Raw genomic sequence first — 26,933 nt, forward strand, 5'->3', positions numbered from 1 at the left:
CAGATAACATTTAAGCTGAAGCCAAAAGATGAGAAGGAGTCAACCAACCTCATAAAGAAGTGGGAAGGGTGTTCTGGCAAGGGAGAAACAGCAGGTACAAAGGCCCTGAGGCAGGAGGGAGAGCTGGACTCTGGCTAGAGCTCGATGGGGGTGGAGGGGCAGAGACCAGACCACACAAGGATATCATGGGTTTGATGAAAAGTGTGGGTGATATTCCCAGCCCCCTGGAAGCTGAGGAAGGGTTTCAAGCTGAGCAGAGACCTGACCTACTTTGTTCTGAAAGATTTCTCCAGCTGCTATTTGAAGTTGGGTTATAGATACGAACAGAAGCAGCAGCTGGTGGGGGGCTTTAGCTAGTAGTGTGGTGAAAGATGGTGGTGGTTCTGGAAGTGGAACAAAGTAGGTGAGATGGGATACAGACCAAGCAGGGGAGAGGAATGAGGATGATGGAAGATCTGAGGATGACTCTGAGTTTATACCCCGAGCACCAGGATGGATGATGGTGTTAGGACTGTGAACGGAAGCCTGGGTAAGGATACAGGTTTGAGGGAGGAGACCTAGAGCCCTATTTTGGATCTGTTGCTTCCTAGATGTATCTGGAGCTTCCCAAAGATGAGAAGAGAAGGCCTTCACCCATGCTGGAGGGGCACGCACTGCAGATAAGTACGCAGTTAACTTAGGCATCATTCCCCATGCAGCTTCTGATGTTTCAAAGTGCCCCTAGATTCTGTCTGCAGCTGCTCCCATGTCTCTCGGTGCTCCCCTTCAAGTTCTCTACTGGGTTCCCTAAAGCTGTTGCCTGACAGCAGGCTATGCTGGGTCCGGCTTCCCTCTGTAGCGAGGACCCATGTGGTGTTATCTCCCTCCGCTGGAAGTTCCCCGTGGGCTCAGGCTTCCAGACGCACCATACCTCAGGACGTTTGCCTCCACCAGAACCCACTGCAGAAGTGCCAGCTGCTTTCGGATTCCGGCACAGAAAGTGGCTCCCTTGGGGGACCCTGGGGACCAGGGGCCCATCCTGCCCTGGTGCGTCCCTGCAGGGGGTGTTTCAGAGCCGCCTTCTTTTGGCCAGGCCCAGATCGGGTCCAAGCAGAAGTTCACTTTCCCTGTTGCTTAGGAAAAAAATGATGCGATGCTGCCTCTGGAAAGAGCAGGGAGGGGGTGGGGCACTTCCTGGCCAGCAGCCTGTGTCCAAAGCCCTGCTCCGCCGCTCACAGGTCGCCTTGGGCAGGATTGTGATTTCCCTGACCTTGGGGTCATGAGCAGGATGAGCGTTAAGGAGTCTAAAGCATTTGGCTGTAGTAGGCATTCATTGTGGAGTGTTATCATGAGGTCAAACGCACCCACCGCGGCTGCAGATGTTTGGGACAGGACTGGACAGTGCTTTCCTTCAGCCTCTACTGTGGTGGACTGTGGAGACCCAGAGGCACTTGGCACTTTAGAGAAGGCAAGTGTTGCTGGACCCCTTTAAATTTCTTACCTAGGCCCCTCTCCAGGCCCCGCTTCCCCAATCATCTCATTCACACGAAGCTCCTGGCTATTGACTGAGGCTCCCCCAACCATTGTAGCTCTGGGTCCGGAGCCGCCAGCTGTCTGTCCTCTCACAGTTCAGCCCTCCCCAGTGAAGCTTCTTTGTCTTTCTTAAGGCCGCAGGGCAAACATCTCATCCCTGCCTCCACACAGCCTTTCTGCTCCCTTTCCAGCCACTGAATCATCTCTGTCCTTAGATTGCAGTCCACATCCCCTTGCTGGCCCGGCCAGAAGCCCTGTCTAGACCCTATAGCAGCCACAGCTTCTGAAGGACCAACGCCTAAGAAGCCTGTGACACGCCAGAGCCTGGGCACAGTGCCCTGCCCGTCACTCCTCCTGCTCTTAGTCCAGACCCTGCTCTAAGCTTGCCCCCAGAGTCCCACCCTAGAGTTACCCCTGTTCAGGCTGCACAGGAGAACCCAGAAGCTGCTCCAGCAAGCCTTCTTCACCTGGGCTGTTCAGGGAGGCCATGGGGTGTGTGCAGGGGTGAGAACTTGATCCTGGGAATCTGGCAGGCTGGGGCTCCTATCCTTGCCCTCCCACCTTCCAGCTGTTTGACCTTGGGTAACAGCCTGAACCTCTCTGGGCCTGTTGAGTAAGTTAATCATTTAGTGCCTCGGGGTAAAAATGAGGATTCACTGAGACAACAGAGGTAGTGAATGGTGGGTAAATGGTGGGTTTTATGAAAAGACATATAAAGTCCCAACTGAGGGGCCTTCTTAGTTTTTTGTTGTTGCTCAGGTATAATGTATATGCAGTAAAAGGCCCAAGTCTCAGCTGTTCAGTGACGTTTTCCATATGTGTGCCCCCATTCACACACCACCAGGATCAAGATAAAGGACATTTTCAGGCCCTCAGCAGGCTTCCTCACGTCTCCTGACAGGTGATGATACACGCCATCATTCTGACGTTGATCACCATGGGTTGGCTTTCTGTTTGGGAAGTTCATACAAATAGAGTGACGCAGTGTGCCTTTCTGTCTCGCTTCTTTTGTGTCACATTATACTGTCTGATTCATCCATGTTGTTGTGTATACTGGTGATCCATTCCTTGTCATGGTTGTGTACTATTCCATTGTATAATCATAGCATAATTTAGTATCCATTTTACTGTTGATGGACATCTGTGCAGTCTCCAGTTTGGAGCTATTGAGAACTGCTGGGAACATCCTTGTGCGTCTCTTTTGGTAGACATAAACTCTCACTCTTTGGGTGCATACTTAGGAAGAGAATTGTTGGGTCGTCAGATGTATGTAAGTTTTCTTAGCTGACTTTTTTAAAGCTACTTTGTTAAATGTTGTTATAAGCATTTCATGTCCATTATCTAATTTGATACTCTAAATAATCCTTTAAAGTAGGCTGTCCTCATTTAGCAGGTGAATATATTGAGCCTGGGCTGGGGAGTGATGGAGTCAGCTGAGTCCGTCTCTCTGTGTGGACCACTGTCATGGTCTACATGGCCTTCCTCTCCTTCAGAGTCAAAGGGGCCAGTCCCCCCACTGCACTGTCTGGCATCCCAGGAGCCGAGCCCCCACCACGGGGAGTTGGAGGTCACGGGAGCCCCACATCCCTCCCTCATCGAACCCAGTGCGCAGCCGCCTGCCTGTAAGGGGGTGTGCGCACAGAGGTGGTGATGAGCGTGCTCTAGGTGGCTGTAGCCGCGTGCTTCAACAGTTGTTCTCATTGGCTTTTGAGTCCAAATGAGTAGGAAATGCTATTAGTTCAGGCCTCGCCTGGCGCATGGCAAGGCCCTGGGATAGGAGTGCAGTCAGACGAGAAATTGTGGAGATAAAACTGGTGTGAAATGGAGGCCTTCGCACAAGGCTGGATGTGTCCGTGTGAAATGAAGTTACTTCTGAGAAAACGAGATTTAAAGAGATTCTGCAGAATTAGATTACACTTTCAAATTTCCTTATTAAACGGGATTGATGCTGAGGAGGGGCCGCTGGCTGGCTGTGTTTGGGATCCTATGTTGCAGTTCCAGGTCCAGGTGCGGACGCTGCTGGGTACAGGCACCTTGCAGGTGGCAGGGACCCAGACCCTAGCCTCTGGCAGCTGACGTGGGTATGATGATTGTAGACTGATCTCTTCTGGATAATGTCAGCCGCTTCACATGGGTCCGTGTGGGCAAAACCTCAGGGCTCGTGCACCTCCATTTCCTGGGGAATGTGGTATTGAGAACCGAGCACTAGGCTTCTTACTTGTGGGTTTTGTTCAAATCAGAGCTTGATTTTGAGCTACAGTCCACTTTTTGGATATGTTGTGGGTTTTTTTTAAAAATAATTTTATTTATCTGTGGCTGCGCTGGGTCTTCATTGGTGCACGAGGGCTTTCTGTAGTTGTGGAGCGTGGGGCTACTCTTGCGGGCCCTGGGGCATGCGGAGTTTAGTAGTTGTGGCACACGGGTGTAGTTGCTCCACAGCGTGGAATCTTCCTAGTCCAGGGATTGAACCCATGTCCTCTGTACTGGCAGATGGATTCTTATCCACTGCGCCACCTGGGAAGTCCTGATATGTTGTTTTGTAAAAAGACAGTCAACGATCATATGACCACTCGAGCGTATGTGTGTATATTTATGTGACACCCGTGCGTGCATGTGCTTGGATGCAGGGGTTGTCTTTTCATGTGATTTACTGAGCACCTACCAACGCTCGCACTGTGCCAGAGCCTGGAATAATGTTCTGGGCAGAGTAAGCAGATGTGGCCCAGCCTCTTATGGATCTAGTTTGCAAGTGTGCGATTACATGTGCATGTGGAAGTCTGTGTGCAGCTATGTATGTTTGCAGGTGTGACCTGCATCTGCGTACCTTCTGTGTCTCCTGACCTCTGTGATGTCTGCCTCCTGGGTCTGCTAGCAGCTCTAGGTGAGCCATGCCCAGCCCGACATCAGAGCAGATGAATCCTGAAGACAGGCTGCTGGGCTTCAAATCCCAGCTCTGTATGGCCTACGACAAGTCACAACCTTTCCAGTGCCTCAGTTTTCCCACTGTTAAAATGAAAATTGCTTTCATCTTCACAGGCATTTGCTAGTTTCTGTGAGGAGAGGTGCATTTAATGCCAGGTGTTATCCTACATGTGCCTGAGGACATCCTGGAAGTACATGCTAGAGTCATTCCCACCGCACAGGTGGGGAGACCAACAGGCCTTGAGAGACGCAATGACTTATCCAGGATCAAGACCAGGGCTTGCACAGGAGACCAGATGGGTGCTGGTCCATGAAGCCCTCGCTCCGTCGGTCTGCTGCAGGAGCGGGTGCCCCACACCACCAACAGAGCCGAGGACAAGTTCAAGGGAGGCAAAGGTGTCAACAGTGGACAGGAATGGGGTCCACGTGGTGTGTGAAAAATAATAAAATGAAAATAATCAGGGTACCGTCCCATAAGGCAGTTGGGAGGCGAGCACTGCTAAGTATTCAATCATAGATATCTCCCTTCAGAATACCCTTAGCCCCCAGGAGAGTCCAGCCCTGGCTCCCTGCTGGCCCCTCGGGTGAGAAAGGGAGACCTAGCTCTGTGCTGCGCAGCTGTGTTGTGCTGTGTGAACGTGGTTTTGAAACAGTACTGAGGCATATGGGGCGATGACAAGAAATCCCAAGCCCACACCTGCCTGTGTCCCAGGCCTCCCAGGGCAGCCAGCGGGACCTGCCCTGAGCTGTCACCCCTTGAGCTGCCACAGCCCCCATCTGCTCCCGACTGGTCCCTGAAGCTGCCTGTCAGATGGATGCGGCTGATCTCCTCCTATACACATTTGCAGTGGCCACTAGACAATCCTTTGGGTAAGGCTCGACTCTAGTCAGCGCCTGTATGACTTTAACCATGGTGGCACGTTCAAATCAAGTGATCCTCCTCAAAATGTGTCCATCACGGGTTGCAGGGCCCTGAGATGGAGCTGTGACTAATGTCATTCTTCCCCACGTGCTGAATGGGCTGACACTAATCAGGGCTAGCTCTGGACTGCCAGGTTTGGTTAGTCCAGAGCACTTCACGTGGATTAGCTCCTGGATTCCTCACCGAAGCTCTAGGAGTGCTATTCTCATATTCGTTTTATAACAAAGAACCACAGAGCAGTTAAGGTCATATAGTCAAAGGTGTCAGATAAAACCAAATTGAAGGAAACTCCGTAATAACTGGCCTGTACTCTTCAAAGATGCTAGTGTCTTGAAACACAAAGAAGGGCTTAGGAATTCTTTCAGATTCAAGTAGACTGAACTTGACGACTGAATGAAATGCATGATCCAGACTTTTATTTTCCTGTAAAAGATATTATTGGGGGAACTGATGAAATCTGAATGGATGGATAATAGTATTAGATCAGTGGTAATTTTCTGGCTTTGATCATTGTACTGGAGTCACGTGAGAGACTGTCCTTTCTATTAGAAAATCACACCAAAGTTTTAAGGGGTGCAGGGGCTTCATTACTGAAACCAACTCTCCCTTGAGACAGGAAAAGAATTATAGGAAGGGAAGGAGGGAAGGAGGTAGCTGCATAGATAAACAGGGAAGGATAAAGTAAATATGGTTTAAAAAGTTCATATTTAGAGGTTTGGTGTAAAGAACATACAGGAATTCTTTCTGTTCTTGCAAAACCTGGAAGTTTGAAGTGTTGACAAAATAAAAAGTTAAAGAGCAAGAAAACAAGTGTCAGAACAGGGAAGACTTCCCAGGGTGCATGTTGACAATAGGCTCCTATTTGTTAGTCGCAGCCAGTGGCCAGACTCTGGGCTGGGGCTTCCTATGAAGAACCTTATTCAGTCCTCACCACAACCTGGTGGAAGGAAACTGGTATGGCCCCATTTCACAGATGACAGTTGGAAAGGTAAAGGGATTTGCACCAGGCCCTCCAGTGACTTAGGACAGTTCCCAGACTGGAAAGTAGGCTTTCTCAGTTCAGGGTCTAGGCTCTTAGCCTCAGCTCCACTGCTGACTCTGACGTTTGGGAAAGAGTGGGGTGGGCAGGACCAGGCATTGTTCTTCCTGGAGCAATAGTGAAAGGAGGGCTCTGGGCCAGAAGCAGACGAACTCCATTTGCAGGATGGAAAGGGAATGTTATTGCTGAATTCTGCAGGGAGCGGAACCAGCAGAGCCAGGCAGTGGGGGGGGCCTCAAATACCAGGTGGAGTTCTGGGTGGTGGCCACAGTGGCTTCCAGCAGCGGAGCCACAGAGCATAATGTGGAGTGACCCGGGGCTGAATGGGGATGCCATTCTGGGGAGGCGGACCGGCCCTTGAGATCACTAGGAGCGGAGAGAGTGCTCCACAGCTGGGCTTAGCCTGCTCTCCAAACTAGAGGCATGGGTGGGCCCAGGAGCCGGTGGCCTTGGCACTTTGGAAAAGTCCGATCTGAGGGGCAGGCTGGCCGGGGGTAGGTGGCAAGAGTTGCTGAGGACTTGGGTGTGGCCTGGCAGACCACTCTGTGGGGTGTGGGAAGAGCTGAATGACCTCTGGCAGTCCCTTCTGGTCACCCGGACTGTCTGGCTTTTCCCCAGATTAAAGAGCTGAGGGTTAGTGTCTGGCAGCCGAATGAGTCAGACTGGGAGCCAGCCTTCTTCCTGCATTGGCCCGCCCAGGGATTCAGCCTGACCAGCGTAGGGATAGGGTAAGGGTTGGGCTCATCTCCCGTCAAATATCTCCCTGCACACCCCAAGATTTAGGGGAACACTCGAGCTGAGTGAATTAGTTTATTTTATTGGGTCCCATGTGTATGTGTGTGTGTGTGTGTGTGTGTCTGAGCGTGAGCCTGCACGCACACGCAGGGGCAAACACCATCCATTGTAAAATATCAGTGTTTTCATGGGTGAGTAGTAATTACTGGGTAATGCTTTAAAACCTTTCCTGAAGGAGCGCAAAGCTGTTTTTTTCTAAAGTCAGGAGTACATTAAAAGGATTACCATGTAGATTTGATTTTTAGATAACACTAAAATGGATCCCAAATGGACTTCAGCAAAAGGATGCTATCTCCTTAATGGAAAGTGCATGGCCTGAGGCTCAGCTCCCAGAGCCGGGCAGGGGAGGGAAGGAGGGAGAGGAGAGGTGTCTGCAGGGCCGACTGGTAGGCTGGAAGGGGGCTGGGGAGGCAGGACAGGGATGAACAGCCTGGACCCTCTGGGGAGCATCTTGCTCCATCTGGGGAAAAAGGGACCATAGATGTTCTCCTTAAAGCCCTTTCACCTTGCCAGGGGTGTTTTCAAGTCTCCTGGACCAGCCCAGGGAGAGCAAATAGCGTGAGTGCTTCCTAAAGAAGGGAGGGGTGAGTCAGACTTCTCCCAGGACCTCAGACTTTCTAGGCAAAGAAAGCGCAAAGTCCCCAGATGCTCTGGGACCTCCTCGGCCAGGCTGACCCTAATGTTCCGTGTCTCAGTGGACGTCAGACACTAACAGGAGCTACATGTCTTCTTTAGAGTTCTCCAGGGCCCAGAAAGCAGTGTCCAGATAAGCAGCCTGCCTGGAGTGGGGTGTTCAGGCCTTCCAGAGCCCCCACCTTATGCCAGGCTGGGGACCTGGGGCAGCATGTGGGTTCACTCCCCATAACCTCCCTGGGTCCTCTAGGTGCCCCGTCCCAGCATCGATAGAATTACCAGCTACCATGTGGTCTATAGCACTGCAGGCTTAGCCTCTCCAGGAGTCAAGCCAGATGGAATATGGAACAGGACAGACACTCCTAGTGCTGGGATCCCCCTTCATTTGGGGGTATAATTTAGTGGGCCAGATATATCCCCTGAGTAAGGAAGTTCCAGCCACCCCCAAACCCCACAGCAGTGAAAGCACAAGTGTAGAGCCCCAGGAGGGCCCAGCATGTCTGGGAAGGGAGCCAGGCCTGCTGCCGGCCCAGGGGAACGAAGGGGAAATCAGCCTTAGGGAGACTGGATAGAGACTTCGCCTGGGGTTTTCCAAGCTGGAATTTATATGCATAGCTATGCTGGCTGGCTCTCCCTCCACAGGCCCCAGGGACAGTTTTGCCCCCGGGAGCCCCCAGACCTTCCCACGCCCAGCTCTTTGAATCCCTCCCGCACTTGCTCCCTGTAGGCCAGGCCTTGGAAGGGCCCCCTGGGCCCCCCTTAGCTCACGGACGTGTCTGCTCCCCAGCCAGCCTCTCTGGGCTCCTCAGAGTTCTGTGACCGGGCTGGCCCCTGTCAGCGGAGACGCAGGCAGGCCTGAGGACGCAGCCAACCTGAGCCCCATCACTCTCTCAGACCAATTAACCTTTAGAGCTGCATTAAGGAAATGAGGCAACGGACTTCCCAGCTAACAGATGGGCCCTGCGGGGACTGGGGGAGGGAGGAGCCCAGCACAGGAAGCCTGGTCGGCCTCCACACTGCCCTCGCCTGTCTAGCTGATCCTGGGTTCTCCAGGGCTGCCCCCTCTCCCAGAGGAGGCAGCGGGGCGAGAAGAGCACAGGAGGGACGCAGGACCCCTGGGGCCAACTTGATGCGGGGCTTACGTGAGCCGTTTGACCTATCTGGGTCTCAGTTTCCCCACCTGTGGAATGAGAGCATTTGCCTGTAAGAACTCCGGGGGCCCGTCTGACTGGACCTCTGTGGACTCTGAGACTGAAGTCCTTTGGAAGCTACTTCTCTCCTGAAGCATGAGGAAGGGTCACCTTTGGAGGAAGGAAGGGAATGGTTGGTGGCCGGGGCGGGGGGGGGGGGGGGGGTGCAGTGAGGGGGAGGGCCGAGAGGAGGGGTGCCCTGGAACTGGAACTGAACCCAGAGCCTGGAGAGTACGCAGGTCCTTTGGAGAAGATGGGCCCAGGAAGAGGGAGCCTTCAGGGGCTTGTTGGAAAACCGAGGGGGCAGGAAGAAGTGGGCTTTTCCCTCCAGAGGCGACCCCTCAGCCCAGCAGTGCTCTAGTCAGGGAAGGAACACCCCCTACCCCCACCACCGCTGTGAGGGGCTCTTAGACAGGTGTCACAGGCAACCCCGCTGTCCAGCCTATCTCTGAGACTCCCCGCATTTCCATCCAAGCCTGGATTTCACCACACCCGAGCCTCAGGGCCCCGCATGGATGCCCAGGTCCCCTGGGGACATCTGCCCCCACCTCCTTCTCAACCTCCCCTCCCTGCGGCCTCATGGCTGGGGCCCTAGAAGCCATGCCTCTGTGCACATACAAGCCCACTGCATGCGGTACCAGTGTACGCAGGTTGCGTGTGAGTGCACTTGCTTGCTGCTGGGTGGTCTGCCCCTCCTCCAGGCAAGGCCATGCTGAGATTCCTGTCCTCTGTACTCACCATCTTCTTGTATGCCGGGAAGTTCATATGGACCCTGGGAGCTGGCCAGAGTCTCCAAGATTCTTACTTTGGTAGGACGAGCAAGGATGCAGAGGCACTGAAACTCCCCTTCCTCAGGCTAGGGCAGGTAGGAAGTTTGAATCCAGCTAGAAACATTCCTGGGGGCTGCCCAGGTGGCCCAGCAGGAATCAGCCTGCCAATTCAGGAGATGCAGGAGACACAGGTTTGATCCCTGGGTCAGGAAGTTCCACTGGAACAGGAAATGGCAACCCACTCCAGTATTCTTGCCTGGAGAATCCCATGGACAGAGGAACCCGGCGGGCTACAGTCCACAGGATCAGAGTTGGACACGACTTAGCAACTGAGCAGGCACACATGCAGAAACATTCCTAGGGAGGCCGCCAACAAGGCCAGCGCCGGCTGTCTCCCCAACACCGGCCAGGAGCTCCAGAACTCCTGTGCCCCCAGGAGTATCACAGGAGCACCCCACTTTCTTCTTGACACCCCCACAACCAAGAGGCTTTAATCTGATGTGTCCAGTTAAAATAAAAAGCACACTTCGGTGTGAGGACGTCCTGAGGTGGCAAACAAATCTAGGAGTCCTAGTGGAACCCAAGCCCATGACGAGCTTCTCAGGGCTGCTGGAAGAGCTGATGAGATGGGGCTTCCGGAGGAGGCCTCGGGTGTACGGTGGGTCACACAGCACAGGGGACAGTGGCTGGATGGAGAGGGGTGACTCGGGGGGGCTGGGCCCTGGGGCTGGTTGTATGCCTGCGGCTGAGCAGACTTGGGGCTCCTGCAGCTTCTGGAGGGACCTTCATGGGCCAGGGGAGGAGGCTGTGCCTTGCAGCCCCACAGCGTGGGACCCAAGGCCAGGAGAGGTGGTTGCCAAGGAGACAGGGAAGGATCCTGGGACGGGGCAGCAGAAAGAAGCAGAGGGACATGTCCTGAGCCACAGCGCCCACCATGTCCATCTGTCTGTCCATCCACAGGTGTGCCGATGCTCTCCGTCCAGCCCAAAGGGAAGCAGAAGGGCTGTGCGGGCTGCAACCGCAAGATCAAGGACCGCTACCTGCTGAAGGCGCTAGACCAGTACTGGCACGAGGACTGCCTCAAGTGCGCCTGCTGTGACTGCCGCCTGGGCGAGGTGGGCTCCACGCTCTACACCAAGGCCAACCTCATCCTGTGCCGGCGTGACTACCTGAGGTGGGCAGCCTCCCCCGCCCCGCACGCACCCCGGCCCTGCCAGCCCGAGAGCCCTCTTCTCCACGGCTGGCACTGCTCTGCCCTGCTTCAGCCCCCATACCCAGTCTACGCACATCCCGGCCCCTGCCCTGCCCCTGGGACTCAGTGCCCAGCACTTGTCCAGGGCGGGCCTCTCTCTAACCATCGGGCATCCAAGAGGAGCCTCCCAAGGGCACCAACGTGGTTCTGCCTCTGCCTTTGCCAGGCGCTTCTGACCCACCCTGTCCCTGGAATCGAGGAAGGGATGCGGTGAAGGAGCTTCCAGGAGCAAGTAGGGGAGTTCCAACTTCCCTGGGCCCCCCTGGCCTGCTGGTTTCCTCCTCAATCTCCCCAGGGCCCAGCTCCCCATCTTCCAGGTGGGCCCTGGGATTAGACACCCCATGCCTGCAGAGTCTGGTAGGTAACCAGACCCTGGAAGAGCCACTGATGTTGGAGCTTAAAAACCTGGGTTTAAACTTGTTCTGTGCCTCTTTCCCCAGCCTCAGTTTACTCTTCTGTAGACAGTGAAAATACCAACACTTCCCCACCTTGCATTCTTCAGAGTTCCAACCCACCCCTCCCCTACAACCTGCATCCTATTCCCTGGGGCTGCCTCCCCCAGTTAACCCTCCCTTAGGCCATCTATGACATCAGCAAGGCTGGAAGGAGGCCACCAAGCAGGGGCCTTGGCTTAGACCCAGCATCTGCATTTGGCTCCCATGCAGGCTGCTGGGTGGTGGCCGGGCCTTGCGGGGAAGGAAGGCCCATCGCATTAATTAGTAGGTCGTGCCCAGGGTTTCTTGGGGCTCTCTCTACTCAGGACTGGGCTTGTTGCGGGGGAGGGTGCGATTATCAGCAGAGGCTCCCCTACTTACCCAAAGAGCCTAAGATTTACCTGCCTACACCTTCTGCCTTTGCAGGAGGTTTTATTTTGTTTTTGGTTTTTTTTAAGTGGTGCGGTAAACCAAGATGTGTGACTCAGACTGGAGCTGGAGGAGAGATGCTGAGGCCAAGAGGAGGGGTTAGGCATTGGGACTCGCCCCTTGGCAACCTGGAAGCGGCCTCCAAGTCTGGAGGTTTAGGACATCACCTGGGGGCTAACCCAACCAGGCTGAGGGGAGATGGCAGACCAGCTGACCTGGCCAGGAGTGGCCACAGTGCAGGAGGGGCTCATCTATAAGGTCAATGCATCCACAATCACCCTGGGCCCTGCCAGCTATTGGAGCCTGAAGATATTTTCCTGAGCTCTGGCAGAGGCCCAGGAATGACTCTGAGGCCACCTGGGCCAGTAGGCCAGGGGGCCTGTGGGGCTTCCTTGAGTTGCTCAGTCCCAGAGAATGGCTGTCCAGAACCTGCCCCTCTGCAGTGACTTCTCATTGGACTGGTGGCCAGAAAGACCCCCCTTGGCGGGCAGATGTTGTGGCCCAGCCTTTGTCTGCCTTAATCTGAGCCACCAGGCAACTCAGGCTGATGAATAATGGAGCTACGCTCATCTGCAGGCGCCTGAGCTTGAGCTGGACAAATCAGGGATTAGAGGGCGTCCCGCCTGCCTCTTGGTCCCTTGCCTCACTTGGGGCTCACTCTGCCATTGTGCAGAAGGGAAGCGAGGAGGAGCCTGGCTGGCACATACCCCTGGAATGTCCAGTCAAGGGCAGGCCTGCATGGGGAGGGAGTGAGTTCCCTGTCCTTAGAGCTTTGCAATCAGCAGCCAAGAGGAGGGGTGCCTGCCCCAAAGAGGCATTGTGCCAGATGTCCTTGAAACTTCCTTTTGGCATCAGTCCTGTTTTAGAAGCATCTTTAAACAGGATCATCTAGCCCAGCATCCCCATTTTAAAGAAGGGTAAACTGAGGCTCAAGGGAGTTAGGCAAGTCCCACCATGAGTCAGTAGCAGCAAAAGACCACCCCATAGTGTTATTGTCAGGATTTAATGACTTGGTCTTTGAAGAGCCCCTAGATTAGCACCTGGCATATAGCTAATGCTATGTAGGCATTCACTGAAGGAGCTGTGGCTAAGAGGTTACACTTTTCACAACAAGCCTGTGAAGGCTATGTTTCAGTTCCCATTTTACAGTTGAAATAAATCAGGCTCAGAGAAACTCAATGACTTGCTTAAGGACACACAGCCCATGACTGACAGACTGTGTCTAAGTTTGAGCTTGTGTAAGCCTGGAATCCTTGCTCAGGGCCCAGCCTACTGTTCTGGTATCCCCAGGTGCTTGAGAGACCCAGTGGGAACCCTCATTGTCAGCAAAGCCAGGGGACAGGCATATCAACCAACTCCCGAGTCCCCACAGGCTCCTTCCTGAGTGCTGTGTCAGTTTCTCTGAAGCCTGCTCTCTTAGCAGAAGTTAGACACTGTCATCTGTGCATCTTCCTTCTGGCCCGGGCCCACCTGCTGAACTACAGGGGTAGAGGGCAGGTGGGCCCCCAAGTCGAGGCAACTCCCCTGCCCCCCACAGCCCCCCACAGGCGCCTGAGCCCTCTGCACCCTTCCCTCTGCAGGCTCTTTGGCACCACAGGAAACTGCGCTGCTTGCAGCAAGCTGATTCCAGCCTTTGAGATGGTGATGCGGGCCCGGGACAACGTATATCACCTCGACTGCTTCGCCTGCCAGCTCTGCAACCAGAGGTGAGTGCTGGTCTGTACCAGACCCAACACACTCAGCAGACCCTAGCTGACACCTGCCGCCACAGACCAGGAGTGCCATAGAGGTGTGCATGCAAGCGCGGGTTCTGTTGCATGTTGTAAGTATGTACATGCATGGGTGTGTTTTATGTATGCCTGAGCCCTCTAGCCAAATGTGTGTGCTCTAATACTGTCACATGTGTACTCGTGTGGAGTTCATCTCTGTGCAAGCGTAATGGACAGGGCCATGCATGAGCTGTGCATACATTGTGTGTTGTGTCCATGATTGTATTTTTAAATGTCTGTGTACAAGGCGGGTCTGTGTGTGCTGTGTGCGTGTGATGGGTGAGTATGCCTGTGTACGTGTGTTTTAAATGTATGTGCACAAGAGCCCTGTGTGTGTCCTGTGCCGTGTGCTACATGCAGATACACGCATGGACGTTCTAGTGAGAAGGGGTTCCCAGACCTGGTCAGTGAAATACTCCTGGGGAACTGTCACTCATTCCTGTGATTCTGGTTCCAGCCCAGCCTTCTTTATAGTCTTTTGGCCCCTACTCTGTGCCCCGCCCCGCCCTGTGGGAGACCCTGGGGACCTAAGGAACCAGAGCCCTTCAGCCCTGAATAGGGGCCAACCCCCCAAAGGCCCTTTGCTCAGGACCCCCAAAGTTAGGAAAGAGCTCATACAAATGCTCCCAGAGGTTGAGGTCCAGGGGGACCTGCAGGGAACACTGGTTTGTCTGGGGCTATGCGCAGACCCACTGCCAGGGGGGCTCAGTGAAGTTGCAGCGCCACCTGGTGGTTGAAGCAGGATTGGCTGGGACCAGGCCTGTGACCCTGGGGTCCCACTCAAGGCCTCCGACCCCCGACCCCCGGGGACATCTTTGGGGGAAGGGCTGAATCCTCCAGTGCTTGAGGAGGACTGGGAGGGGCAGGGCCTTCTTTAGGTTAGAGGGAAGATGGTGGGACAGGGTCACGTCTTCCTGGAAACCCACAGATTCTGTTTAGAAGACGAGTGTCCTTCACTGAGCCATCTCCTTAAGGTGGGGTGGGGAACAGAGGGTTGGAAAAGTCAGCCATTTTATCCCTTCTTCTTTCTCCATCTCTGCCTCTCTCCTTCCCTCTCCTCGCTTGGTCCTTTCCTATTTCTTTGTCCATCTCTTTCTCCCTCTCTTGGGCATCATTTCTACACCTTCCCACCAAGCCCACCCCTGCCCCCACCCCACGAGGGACCTGGTCGTGGAAGCCTGTGGCTTGGGCTGTGGGCCTGGCCAAGGGCTGGGCTGACCCAGGGTGACTGGTTGGGTTTGCTTGGGACTTTCTGGGATCCTCTCTGGAAAGCTCAGACTCCCCAGGACCTCATTGCCCACATGTCCTCCTCCTGGGCCGGGTGGCGTCCTGTCTGGAGGTCCTACCATCCACTGGGATCCCACCATGGCCTCTCTCTCCTGCTTGGATTTTCCAGATTTTGTGTGGGAGACAAATTCTTCCTGAAGAACAACATGATCTTGTGTCAGATGGACTATGAGGAGGGGCAGCTTAATGGCACCTTTGACTCCCACGTTCAGTAACGCCCAGCACCTGGCCTCCAGGCCCGTTTGTCTGTCCATCCACCCGCCTGCCCACCCGCCTGGCCGGCCAGCCGCTCTCCTGCCGATGAGAACTCCTCCGTCCTCGATGGGAGGGATGGCCCTCCCTCCGCCGCTGCCCGTCTGTGTGTGACCCCTCCTGGGGCCAGGCTGGGCCTGTACAGTCTGTCTTCTGTATATAAATGGGAACATTTATTTTATGAGAAATGTAATGCGATTTTATTACTGGCGTGGATTAAACTTATGAATGTTTCCGGGGAGGTTACTCTGCATTGATCACATGACTACAGACCTGGGGGACCCTCCCCTCAGCTTGGGAGTAAAACAAGGCCCTCCCTCAGTTCTTGGCAGGGAGGAGGGCCCTAGAGCAGGATGTGGGGGCTCTAGTGTGTGCTGTTGTGGGGCAAGGGAGTTCCAGGTGGGCTTTACAGAGAAAAGCTGGAGGGGAAGGGACAACCCCCAGTACCCCCCAACCAGAAGTGGGAGCTAAACTGTCCACTCCCCATCCTCTGGCAACCATATACCCTGGTCCCCAAATGAAAACTTCCCTTTCCTGGGATCCTGTGTTACATCCCCCCTACACTGCTCAGTCAGGGACCCAGCTCTGATCTACCTCCGTGGTAAGACCCCAAATCCCAGGCTCCCTACGATGGGAGCGCAATCCTGAAACCTCTCTTCACCTTCGGGGGGATGAACAGCATTTGCTGTCTCTTCCTTACAGCCTGGGTCTTGGCATTCTGCTCCTCTGGGTGAGAGAGAAAATCCTGTTTCTCTGTAACTCAATCCACGCATGCTGGAGGTTTTCATTCATTCAGTTGGCAAACCTTAATCCGCTCTGTCTCAGCCCTGTGCTTCAAGTACCAGACATGAGGATGAATCATGGATAGGACACAGTCCGTGCCCTTGAGGACGAGGGGGAAAGCCAAGAAAACAAACAGATCACATCAAGGTGAGGACAAATGCCACAGGGAGACCTGGGACAGGCCCGTTTCCTCCAGCAGACACAGGACTTTGGGATGACTCCAGAGAGTCAGACAGACAAGTCAGCACCACACAGACAGATACGTGTGCTGATAAGAAGAAGAGATGGACACACACGTAGGTGGGTGTGTCGGCAGAGATAGGTAGGGACAGCCAGGTAGCTGGCAGGTACTCAGACTGGAAGATAGCCAGACAACCAGTGACCGAGTGAGGCCATGGCTGTAGCCACAGTGCCAAGCACATGGCCTGGAACTGAAAAGGTATCACTGAGCAGTATTAAAGAGAGAGCCTCCTTGGATCCAAAGCTGAAACAGAGAAGGCCGAATGGATGGGCTCCTCCAACCATCAGGCCACTCACTCCCCCTTCCCCAGGGACTGTTTTTATCCTGGCCACAGACCAGAGCCCAGATGAAGTCAGCCCACAGCTTTAAGCTCTGCCTACTCCTGGACAAGGGATTTGTTGCCTGGATGGAGCGGGGGCTGCACTGTGACCTCACATCACCTGCCCCAAGGAAGGCCTGATTCTCCCCTGGAGTGATGTGGGAGGACACCTGGGCTCTTAGGGATGCTTGGAAGAGGTTGTGTCTCTAAGCTATGATTTTGTGGCCAGGGACCCAGTCCACAGGAAGGGATCGCTACAGCCAAGGATCTTGGGGTAAGAGTTCTCCTCTTTGGGTCTCACACCTTCGGTGAAGGAGCTGCATCCATGTATATGAGAGAGAAGAGACGCTGCAGGAGGTATTTTTGAGTGAGTTTGGTGAGACCAGGAGCTGTCGTCCATATGTGACCATGTGAGACTGAATGGATCTGAGCGTGTGAACTGGGGGCTGAAGTCCGTAATGAGGGATTTTTCTTGCTCAACATGAACAAGTAAATTATTTCTCTGGACTGTAGCAGAGTCCCCAGTGCCAGATCCTCCCTGGGCCCTGAGGTCTAGGATGGCTGTGCCCACCCCCAAGAACCCAACTCCTAACTTCGGAGTTTGCCACAGATAAAGTTGTAATGCAAGTTAATTGCATGATTATCGAGAGATAACGGAGCCACTCGAATGCAGTTTCTGGGCAATTACAGTTGTTTCCAACAGAGTTACCATATTGCAGCCATGAAATAATGTGTCATTTTGCAGTAATTATGTAATTAACTTGTCTCACACTCTAGGTTGCACAACAATTAATTCATTCACAATGAGATTGACTCAAAAGTCAGGCAACTAGGCTCTGAAAGCCCCCAAGAGCAGAGCCGGCCTTCTATGATGACCCCAGCCCCACTCTGCCTGATGCAGACCTTGCCAGGATGCTTCCTCAGCCTAACATGGTATAAGTTCCAAGTCCAGCATCATGGCTCCACTTACCTCTGTCTCACTGTCCTCCTCCAGGAAATGGAGATGATCTGTTTCCTGGGACAGCCACAAGGCTGAGATCTACACATGAAGTGCTGTGCTTACATGAGCTGGGGTCACCATCCTGGACATCGTGAAGTCCTGAGTAGGAGCCCCTTAGCCCAGGAAGACCCATAGCAGTTCACAGCTGCCCCCACGAAGGGGCCACACAAGGCCTTGCCTCCTCGGGTGTAGAACCAATAGGTGGGGAGGAGAGCGAGTCAGAAAGGGGACCAGTCTCTCTGTAGCAGGGCAGCCAAGCTAGGGCTGGAATGGCTACTGGGAGCCAGGGATTATGTGCCTGGAGAGGATTTGCAAGCCCCCAGGGGAGATGCAGGAAGACCTTGATTTTCTCCACCTCCCTGGTCACTGTGTAGGAGAAACTTGGTTAAATATAGCGCATGAATGCTCCTGACCTGGTTCTCCTTGAGGCTGCCTCCCACCACCACAGGGGAATGGATTAGAGAAGCCAGGTTGCACTGAACACGAACCAGCAGAGGCTATAGTAGCTCAAGCCTCAGCCTGGAGCTTGTGGGTGGTGGGAATGTGGAAGGCCTTGCACTGTAGCGATGCTTAAATCCCCTCTATCTCCAACCAGCCCATGGGACCCCATCTCCCCTCCTGCTTTCCTTAGTGGCTTGGCATCAGAAATACTCTAACAAGAGGCCTGGGGCCCATGGAACATGGCACGTGCTTATGCCCCCACTACTTGGTCTGAAGCTGGACCACAGAGTCTGTGTTTGGAAAGAAGTTTGATTCTAGCCTTGAGACTACTACAAGGCCCATCCTGAAATCTCACATGGCCCAGAAACTGTGCCCCACACCACGAGACACATAGGAGCCACAGGTGGAATCCACATGATATCTCTGCCTGGGACATCTCATCTCTACATGGAGGCAGCTGCTCTTTCCCTTAAAGCTGTCAGAGATAGTGAAGGGCAGGCTAAATCCGGCACTGAGCGATCCCTAGCATCACCCACCTGGGGATGCTGCCACTAGGTGAGGGTAGGTTCAGGAAAGATGCTTTGTAGCTGAGATTGTGTATCACTTGGTGAAAACTCCAGTGAGAAAATTCTGTCAGTCTGCAAATCATTATTTCGCTATATGCTGTTGGTGGTTGCTTAGTCACTCAGTCGTGTCCGACTCTTTGCGACCCCGTGGACTGCAGCACACCAGGCTTCCCTGTCCTTCACTATCTCCCGGAATTTGCTCAAACTCAAGCCATCTCATCCTCTGTTGCCCCCTTCTGCTCCTGCCCTCAGTCTTTCCCAGCATCAGGATCTTTTCCAGTGAGTTGGCTCTTCACATCAGGTGGCCAAAGTTCACTATGTATCTCCTCCCATGCTATAATTGCCTAATAATGAAAAGAAGAGCTGACGTGAAGGTGAGTTGGTGCAGAAAAATACTTGATCCAGACTGGTTTATCATGAGAAAATGATCAAATGAACCAAACACACACCTACACAAAGAACTAAGATCCAGCAAAAAAGTGCTGGTTAATCAGTACCTACTGAGCAAACCTCATCTCTGCTCCTGGCCCCTGGGGCAGACTCTCAGGATACTTTATCCCAGCACGAGTGGGAACCTCCTGCTCCCAGATGCAAGGTTTGAGGGGTGTCCAGATTTCTTCAGACCCTTGGTGCCTCCAGAGTAGATTGTTCTTGAGCTCCCTCCTGCTGGGGCCATTTTTTGTCCCCCACCAACAGCCCCACCAGCCAGTGGGTCTGCCCCCAATCTACCAACACTTCTCTGTTCCTGCTACCATGTTGAGCCCCTGAGGCCCCAGTGGCCTCCAGCACTCACCAACTCTCCCCCTGGGACTGGATCCAATGCTCACATAATAAGTTTCGCAGCAAACTTCTTTCCACCCTGTGCTTCTCCCTTTCACTGCCTATACCCATCTTGTTGGATCAGGGGACCTCCTGTGGTGTGGCTCCTTCTACCTGCGTTAGACCCTCACGACCCTCTCTAGGGTCTCAGGGCTGCACCTAAGGAAAGGGAACGTCATTGCTGCTCCGGCATCCATCAGGGGTGCAGGGCAGAGGTGAGAGGTGCTTTACTCTGAAACTGCTGTAGCAGGAAGAGGGAGAGGCTGGACCAGGCCTCAGGTGGGAGGGAACGTAGCTCAGAGAGAGAAGTTAGCTTTAAGAACCTATTTTCAGTGTTCGGGGCAGGGGAAACTTGGATACAAATATTTTGGACTCTACAAAATGTTTTTTATTCTGGGGCCACATCCTTCTCCTTTCTGAGAACTGATAGAAGCTCTCTGTGCTGCTGGGTACTCCAAATCACCGGTCGCTCCTGCTCTCCAGATGCCCAGTCTGCACAGCTACCCAAGGCTTCCAGTGGGTGCTGCTCAGGCCCTGATTCTCTGGACTCACAGGCTCAGAGCCCAAGATAAGCAGCCCAGTCCCAAGTCCATCCCACCGGCACTGGGCTTTACAGAGACTATGACTTTGGCAGAGAAAGGCTGAGTCCCTCGGGCTGCTTGAAGCACCCAGTTCAGGGGTCTGCATACCCACATTCCCCTGCCTTCTCTGCAGGCACAACCAGATCCCAGAGAGAAGCTAAGGTGGGGGCTTCTCCCTCTGCTTGACTTACAGACTCATACCTCCTGGGTCTGCTTTGTGAGCAGAGTGGAGTTTCCTATAGTTCTGGCAAGTCCATGGTTGTCTCCCAGAGTCTGAGATGCTAAGGGACTGAGGCAGTTCCCAGGTGACACCTCTTGTTCTACCTGGTCTCCCGCTGCACTTGGGCACATGGGGGTTCATCCCATAGAGGGGCCAAAGGCTTCCCCAGAGGACCCAGGCTCCCCTTCTTCCTCCTCCCTCCCCATCTGCCAACACAGATCAGGGATCACTTCCCCAAGATAGAGGGACAGGGAGAGCTGGAGCAGGAAATGAGAGAGGGAGCAGGAAGGGAGGAAAGGTGCAAATGAGGAAAGGGAGGAGGAAGGGGACATGGGGGAAAGAGATGAAAAGAGATGAAACAGAGCAGGAGAGAGAATGGGCAAGAGTCTGGGAAGAATCTGCTAACTGCAGGGAAGACTTGGGGTAGGGGCCACCATGGTGGCAGAGGGCAGTGTGGCATGGTGGTGGCACATGGCCTGGGAGCCAGTTGTGTGGGTTCAGATTCTCCTCCTCTTGGCAGCTTACTGCCTTGGGCAACTTACTTAGCTTATAGATGAGGCATTGCTCATCTTTACAAGGGACGTGTCAATGGTACCTACTTCTCAGAGCTGCCTTGAGCATTAGCTGAGTCATTACATGGACAACATTTACAACTGCAGCAGGTTCATGGTAGATACCAGAACATGCAGTTCCACCGCTGGAACATTCACTGCATTCAGCCATGTCTAGGTCTGGTTTGGAGGCTTGGAGCCCTCCCATAGGAGGCTTGGAGCCCTCCCATAGGAGGCTTGGGCTCCCCACGGCAGCCTCTAGCCACATGCCACTGGTTGTTCCTGGGCATCGGTGTGTGCTCCCTGGAAAGGGCACTGCACTCTGGGACTCAGTGGGCTTTCAAAAGCAAAAAACATGCCAAACCCAGTTGAGCCATTCGAGAGCTCTGTTGTTGTTGTTGTTGTTGTTTAGTAGTATCCAACTCTTCAGGCACCCCATGGACTGTAGCCTGCCACGCTCCTCTGTCCATGGGGCTTCCCAGATAAGAATACTGGAGGGTGTTGCCATTTCTTTCTCCAAGGGATCTTCCTACCTCAAGGATTGAACCCACATCTCCTGCTTTTTGGGCGGATTCTTTACCACTGAGCCACCAGGGAAGCCATAACTCTATTAGGGAGGTGCTATTTTTGTTACCCCCATTGCTATGGGTGCCACTATTATCATCAGCCCCATTTTACAGCTGAAGAAAGAGGCTCAGAGAGCTGTTCTAGTAAGCAGTAGAACCTAGATCTGAATTCAGACCTGGCCTAATCAGATTCCATGCAGGTAATTTCCATATGAGATGAATAGCTAGAGGCAGCCCCACGCAGTGAAAGGATCTGAGAGTACACAGTAAGTTTTACCTATGACAGAGCCCCTGGATTTCCACCTCCCCAGACTACCCCTGAGTCTCACAACCCATCCTCCAAATGAGAACTTATTTCTTGGGTAAGGATGGCCCTTCTGTCCCTTACTGCGCATCCTAACTGAGCCTGTCACTGGCCCTCGCCTGTGCTGGGTGCTGGGTTGGAAGGGAGCAATTCCAGGTGATGGAGTTAGAGGCAATGCAAGGTGGGACAATGGTGAGACTCCAGCAGCTCATCCACTCCTGGGGCTGGAGGTTTCTCAGTCACCAATCCCAAGGCTGGAGGTTTCTCATTCACCCAATCCCTGGGCTGGAGGTTTCTCAGTGAGACAGTCCTCAAAGCATCATCATTCAGTCGGGGAGCCAGCCCATCAGTCAGTCAACAGTCATGAATCAAGTGTCTGCCACATGCCAACATTCCAGGCATGGTTCTGGGTGCAAAGGAATGGAGATGCCAATGGAGAAGGCAGATAGGGTCGTTCTCTCTGTGTCATTTACACTCTAGTGGGGGAAACAAATGATAAACAAATAGATCAATAACAAGTTAAATATAGTGTCAAGTGGCTTGAGGGAGGCTTACTTCAGACAGAGTGGGAAGGAATAGGCTTTTCTTGCCCAGTCTTATAGACCATCTTAACCAAGGAGCTCACTTTGGGGAAATTGAGGCCCAGAGAGAAAGCAATGTCTGCAGGCACACTGTAGCCAGACTGGTTTGGAAGCCTGGCCTCCTGGGCCTCAGCCTGACCCAGGGCTCTGTCTCCCTCATCCTGAGACCTGTATTCCAGCCAAGGATCTTCCTTGGGACACAATGCATGGAGGAAAGAGAGCATCTCTCAGCCCTGATGCCTGCTCGCTGCTTCTCTCCTTTTGCTTTCTAGGTTCATAAGAAGTAGTATTCCTTAAAATACCAAGAAACTGGGCTTGGGTTCTTGGCTGCCATCACCAGTCTCCCTGCACTGTAATACCATGAACTTGGGACACACTGGCTGGATCCTTGGCTTCTGGGGATTCTAGTCTGATTGTTCTGAACACTTGAAATAACTGCCCTCCACAGAGAATGTGTCAAGAAAGTAGGTTTCTCTGCAGACTCTGAGTGACCAGTTTTCCAGGGAGAAGAGGTGCTTTAAAAGCAGAAATTGGCAGTGCCCAGAGGGCCACAGGACAATGGGGCAGCATGACCAGCCCTCCTTTACCTCTTTTCCAGACCCTCACTGCCCTCAGCTCTGCTGGTCTGTTCTGAGGGTGGAGGTGATCCAGCTTGAGGCTCAGTCTCAGGGCTCCTACTGGACTGACCTGGCCCAGAGAGGGGCCAATGGAGGTGGGATTCTCTTGACTGTGTGTCACAGAGCTGAGGTTGGGGGCTGCTGCCAACAGTGCACCCCATCAGGCACCCCCTGGTGGAAGGGTGGTTTTGACCCCTGAGATGCCCCTCCTGCTTCATTCTGGCCTTTCATCCAGGGCTATAGATTTCTAGAATCCCCCTGACAGTAGAGCCCCTTGCTTCTAGATGAGGACACCAGGCCCCCACCCAGCCCTATCAGCTCCCAGTGAAGAAGTGAGGTGAACTTTCACAAAGCAGGGTTGGTGTAGGCACTGGTTCTGTGGGGCTCAGGAAACCCTGGACCCCCTTCTCCAAGTCCACACAGGTTGGATGCCCCTCATTCTCAGACCCAGCTGGCCTGGCCTGTCCTTCACCCCCTCTCCTGCACCTGTCTTCTTACTCAGGGCCTATTTGGAAGCTAATCCCAGTGTTCATTAAGTGACCCCTCCTCCTGCCCCTCTGCTTTCATTAGAAACAAGAGAGCTAATTACCAACTGCTCTGAGGCCCACCACAGGCCATTTTAGAGCTGATGCAGCCCTTAAAATGTGATTTTAAAATCTCATTTCCCTGTAATGAAATGGGCTACCCGTCCCTCCCTGGTAAGGCTAATCACTACTGCTTCCCATCTGAAGAGGGACCTTGCTCCTTGTCCTCCCACCTAGCCTCAGGCTGTGGCTTTTTACAGATGCCTTTCCAGGCTTCGAAGCAGGGAGGCAGTGGGAGCGTCATCAGAGGATCCTCTCCCTCCAGGCAAATGTCCAAGTGAGTTCAGGAAAGCTGAGCTTGGAGGAGACTGCGCAAGATAGGTCCAAACTAGTGGGTTGGATGGAGAGAAGGTATTGAGGAGGAGGGATACAGGGAAAAGCAGGGCTGACTGGTGGCCATCGTCCCCTCTGGAGCTTCAAAATTTTCCTGCTCAAACCCAAAGCTTGAACATGCCCTGTAGAAGGGAGAATGGGGTTAGGGCTACAGCGCTCCCTGGAGCTCTCCATGGTTCTGAACTTTTTGAGCCTGAGCTCTCTGGTTCTGTCAGCTACCCAGAGTGGAAAGGATGGTGGAAAGCACCTCCAAGTATCAAGATGTCGCATTTATCTGGAAGACAGGTGCTTGCTGTCTCCAGAAGCAGCTGGAGTCTAAGAAGGGAGACCCCTGTTCAGGCCCCTCTAACTCTGGGAAATGATGGCCAACACAGCCCTTCATAGTGATCCATCTTCTTCTTCTCCACCTCCTGCCTGGAACCTTCAGGTGGAAAAAACAAAATAAAAAGGGGAAATCTTCTTTTTTTGGTGGGGGCACAGTTTGTGGGATTAGTTCCCCAACCAGGGACCTTACTGGGGCTACCCCCCACCCTGAAGCGCAGAGTCCACCAGGAAATTCCCAAAGGACAGTATTAATTTTGTCATGTATGTAAGTTTGTTTCATCTCAAAAATGCACTTTTCTTTTGCACTTTAGGTATTATATTTATTTTAAATAACATAGGGAGATGCCCTAACATTGTTTCCTTAATTTAGGGACTCTAACTTGGGCTCCCAACTCCATCTGGCTCTGCTTTCCTGAGTTCACTGGGGGATTTGCTACATAATCCTAGAGATCCCTCCCCTTCCACATTCTGGGAGCCCTTGATTCCCCTCTCAAAGGACATGTGGTGATACTGAATGCGCTTTCCCAGTCCCAGCAGCAATAGATGTCCACCAATGTTCAGCCCATAACCTGTTAAAGTGGAAATATAAGAGGAGGGAAAAAGTAGTATGCTCTGTCCTGCTGGGGACCTCCAGGCCTTCATAGTGCAAGCCCTGGGCCCTCTGTTGATTAAGGTCCGGGGATGCCCTTTATTGGGGAGGACTTTGAGAGACTAGAGGGTTCAACAGGTGGCAGAGTTCAGCACCATGGGGTGATATTTTTAAATGCTGCCTCTTCCAAGAGATAACAATGCTGATTGCAAGCAGAGAGGATCACTCTATTGGCTAAAAATTGCACATGACATGGCCTAGGACAGAGTTCTATATCTGATCCCTGTTGCTGCTTCTGCTGCTAAGTCGCTTCAGTTGTGTCCGACTCTGTGTGACCCCATAGATGGCAGCCCACCAGGCTCCGCCATCCCTGGGATTCTCCAGGCAAGAGCACTGGAGTGGGTTACCATTTCCTTCTCCAATGCATGCAAGTGAAAAGTGAAAGTGAAGTCGCTCAGTCGTGTCCGACTTTTTGTGACCCCACGGACTGCAGCCTGCCAGGCTCCTCGATCCATGGGATTTTCCAGGCAAGAGTACTGGAGTGGGGTGCCATCGCCTTCTCCGATCTGATCATTAGGCACCTCCCATCAAGCTACTACATTTGGTGCTTTTGAGGGGCAAGTCTTCAAATACCTAAGTGTGTGTGATGGAGGCAGAGAAAAAATGAGGTTGTTTTAATTTCTCCATCCATCCCTCCCCACTTCCATTCCCCCTTCCATCCACTTCTCTATCTAGCCAATGTATGTTGAGCATCTAATATAGGATATGACAAGTGAGATACAAAAGAAATGAAGCAAAGCAACTGCCTTCAAAAACTCTCAAAGAAAGGAGGGGAGGCAGGAGCCAGCCAGTGAAAAAGTCATAACTCAGAGTGTCAGTGTCATAATAGAGCTTCAGAAAGAAGAAAGAGAAGGTGACTAACAGCCTGGGATACAAGAGAATTCCTGAGGAAATGATGCTTCAACCATCAAACAAGGGAAGATGATCATGGCAGGCAGTGGGTAAAGGCCCAGAAGTGGGAGAGAATGAGCTCAGGTGGAGGGTGGCCCAGAGCTCGGTATGCCTGCCACACAGAACACAGAGGCCAAGGGAGAGCAGCCAGGCTACTGGTAGGAGCCCTCACACCAGGCTGGGAAGATGGACCTTTATCCTTGAGGCGACAGGGAAATGTCAGGCCTTTGTAAATGGAATAAGGACATGATCAGATCTACAGTCTTTGAAAGATCATTCTGGAGTGACATAAAGGGTGAATCAGAAGGAGCAGACCCCAGGGGTGGGAACACCTGTGGTTTAAATTGCCCAGGTGAGAAATGAGTTTTGCATGGCTTGCTCCTCACGGGCCCCTGCTGGGATTTTTTATGTTTATACCCATTCAAAAAACATATACTTGAACCCCCCCTGGGGATGCAGAGGTGAGATGCTCTACCTGCCATGCCTTCCAAGGTCTGCCTTTTCCCTTTTCAGAAAATCCAGCCTCCCAGATCTCCTCCCAAGGACTTTTACCCATGTTCTGCTCCCAGGGCATCTGCAAGCACAGAGAATAAAATGGCCAAAGGAACAGTGTTCACATTGCGTAAACAATTTTTTGTGAGTTGAGCTGGACTGTGGCCAGCTCCTCAGTATCACCCCCTCCATTACCAGGGAAGACATTTGGGGCTCATAGAGAAAGGAATTGAGAATAGTGCCAATATCCCAAATGACTCAAGTGGGAGCATTTTCTGTGAATGGAGGAGCCCGGGAAAGCAGGATCAGAAATGAGTCAAACACTTCCTTAGCACAGTAATTCCAGGTCATAATTATTGGAGAGAAATAAAAATGAGATTATTAGGAGGAACATGCATTCCTCTGGTGAGAATCAGCTATGTTGCAGTGGCAAATTTCTCTTAGGTAAATCCAGGGAGAAGCTGTGTATGTCTGGTTGAGATACTGAAGCAGGATCAGAGCAGCAACATCCTTTTCTCTCTCACAGGAACCAGGGAGCATCTCCCTGAGACACCCTCTCTGGTGGACATTTGGTTCAACCTGCATTCCACAGATGATCAGTCTAAATCAAAAGGGTCCACCTGACACCAAATATTGGTCCACTGTGAGTAGGTATCCAGGTTGTCCCAAGAAAGCTCTGTTTGCCACTGGAAGCATCTTATGACCACTAAGGAAACCAGCCTTAGAATGAAGCTGACACCCAGGAGGCAGAATGAAGGAATGGAAACACCTATGTTCTTGATGACTTCATTAAGTCTGGGAGCACATATTGGCTTGGCCAAAAAGTTCATTCAGGTTTTTCTGCACACTGCTATGGCAAATTCAA

General features: G+C 52.9%; 1 protein-coding gene across 2 annotated transcripts in view; it reads left to right on the forward strand.

Moving 5' to 3' along the window:
- Positions 1 to 15,447, forward strand: part of LMO1 (LIM domain only 1) — a 41,810-nt gene extending 26,363 nt beyond the window's left edge. For both annotated transcript variants that reach the window (XM_070803715.1, XM_019975869.2), the window contains 3 exons: positions 10,744 to 10,957; positions 13,479 to 13,604; positions 15,064 to 15,447. In XM_070803715.1, coding sequence (XP_070659816.1) covers positions 10,744 to 10,957; positions 13,479 to 13,604; positions 15,064 to 15,169 — 446 coding nt within the window. In that variant the 3' untranslated portion in view covers positions 15,170 to 15,447. The remainder of the gene's footprint in view (positions 1 to 10,743; positions 10,958 to 13,478; positions 13,605 to 15,063) is intronic.
- The last annotated feature ends 11,486 nt before the right edge of the window (positions 15,448 to 26,933 follow it).

This window comes from Bos indicus, chromosome 15 (genome assembly GCF_029378745.1).
Source record: "Bos indicus isolate NIAB-ARS_2022 breed Sahiwal x Tharparkar chromosome 15, NIAB-ARS_B.indTharparkar_mat_pri_1.0, whole genome shotgun sequence".
Lineage (NCBI taxonomy): Eukaryota > Metazoa > Chordata > Mammalia > Artiodactyla > Bovidae > Bos > Bos indicus.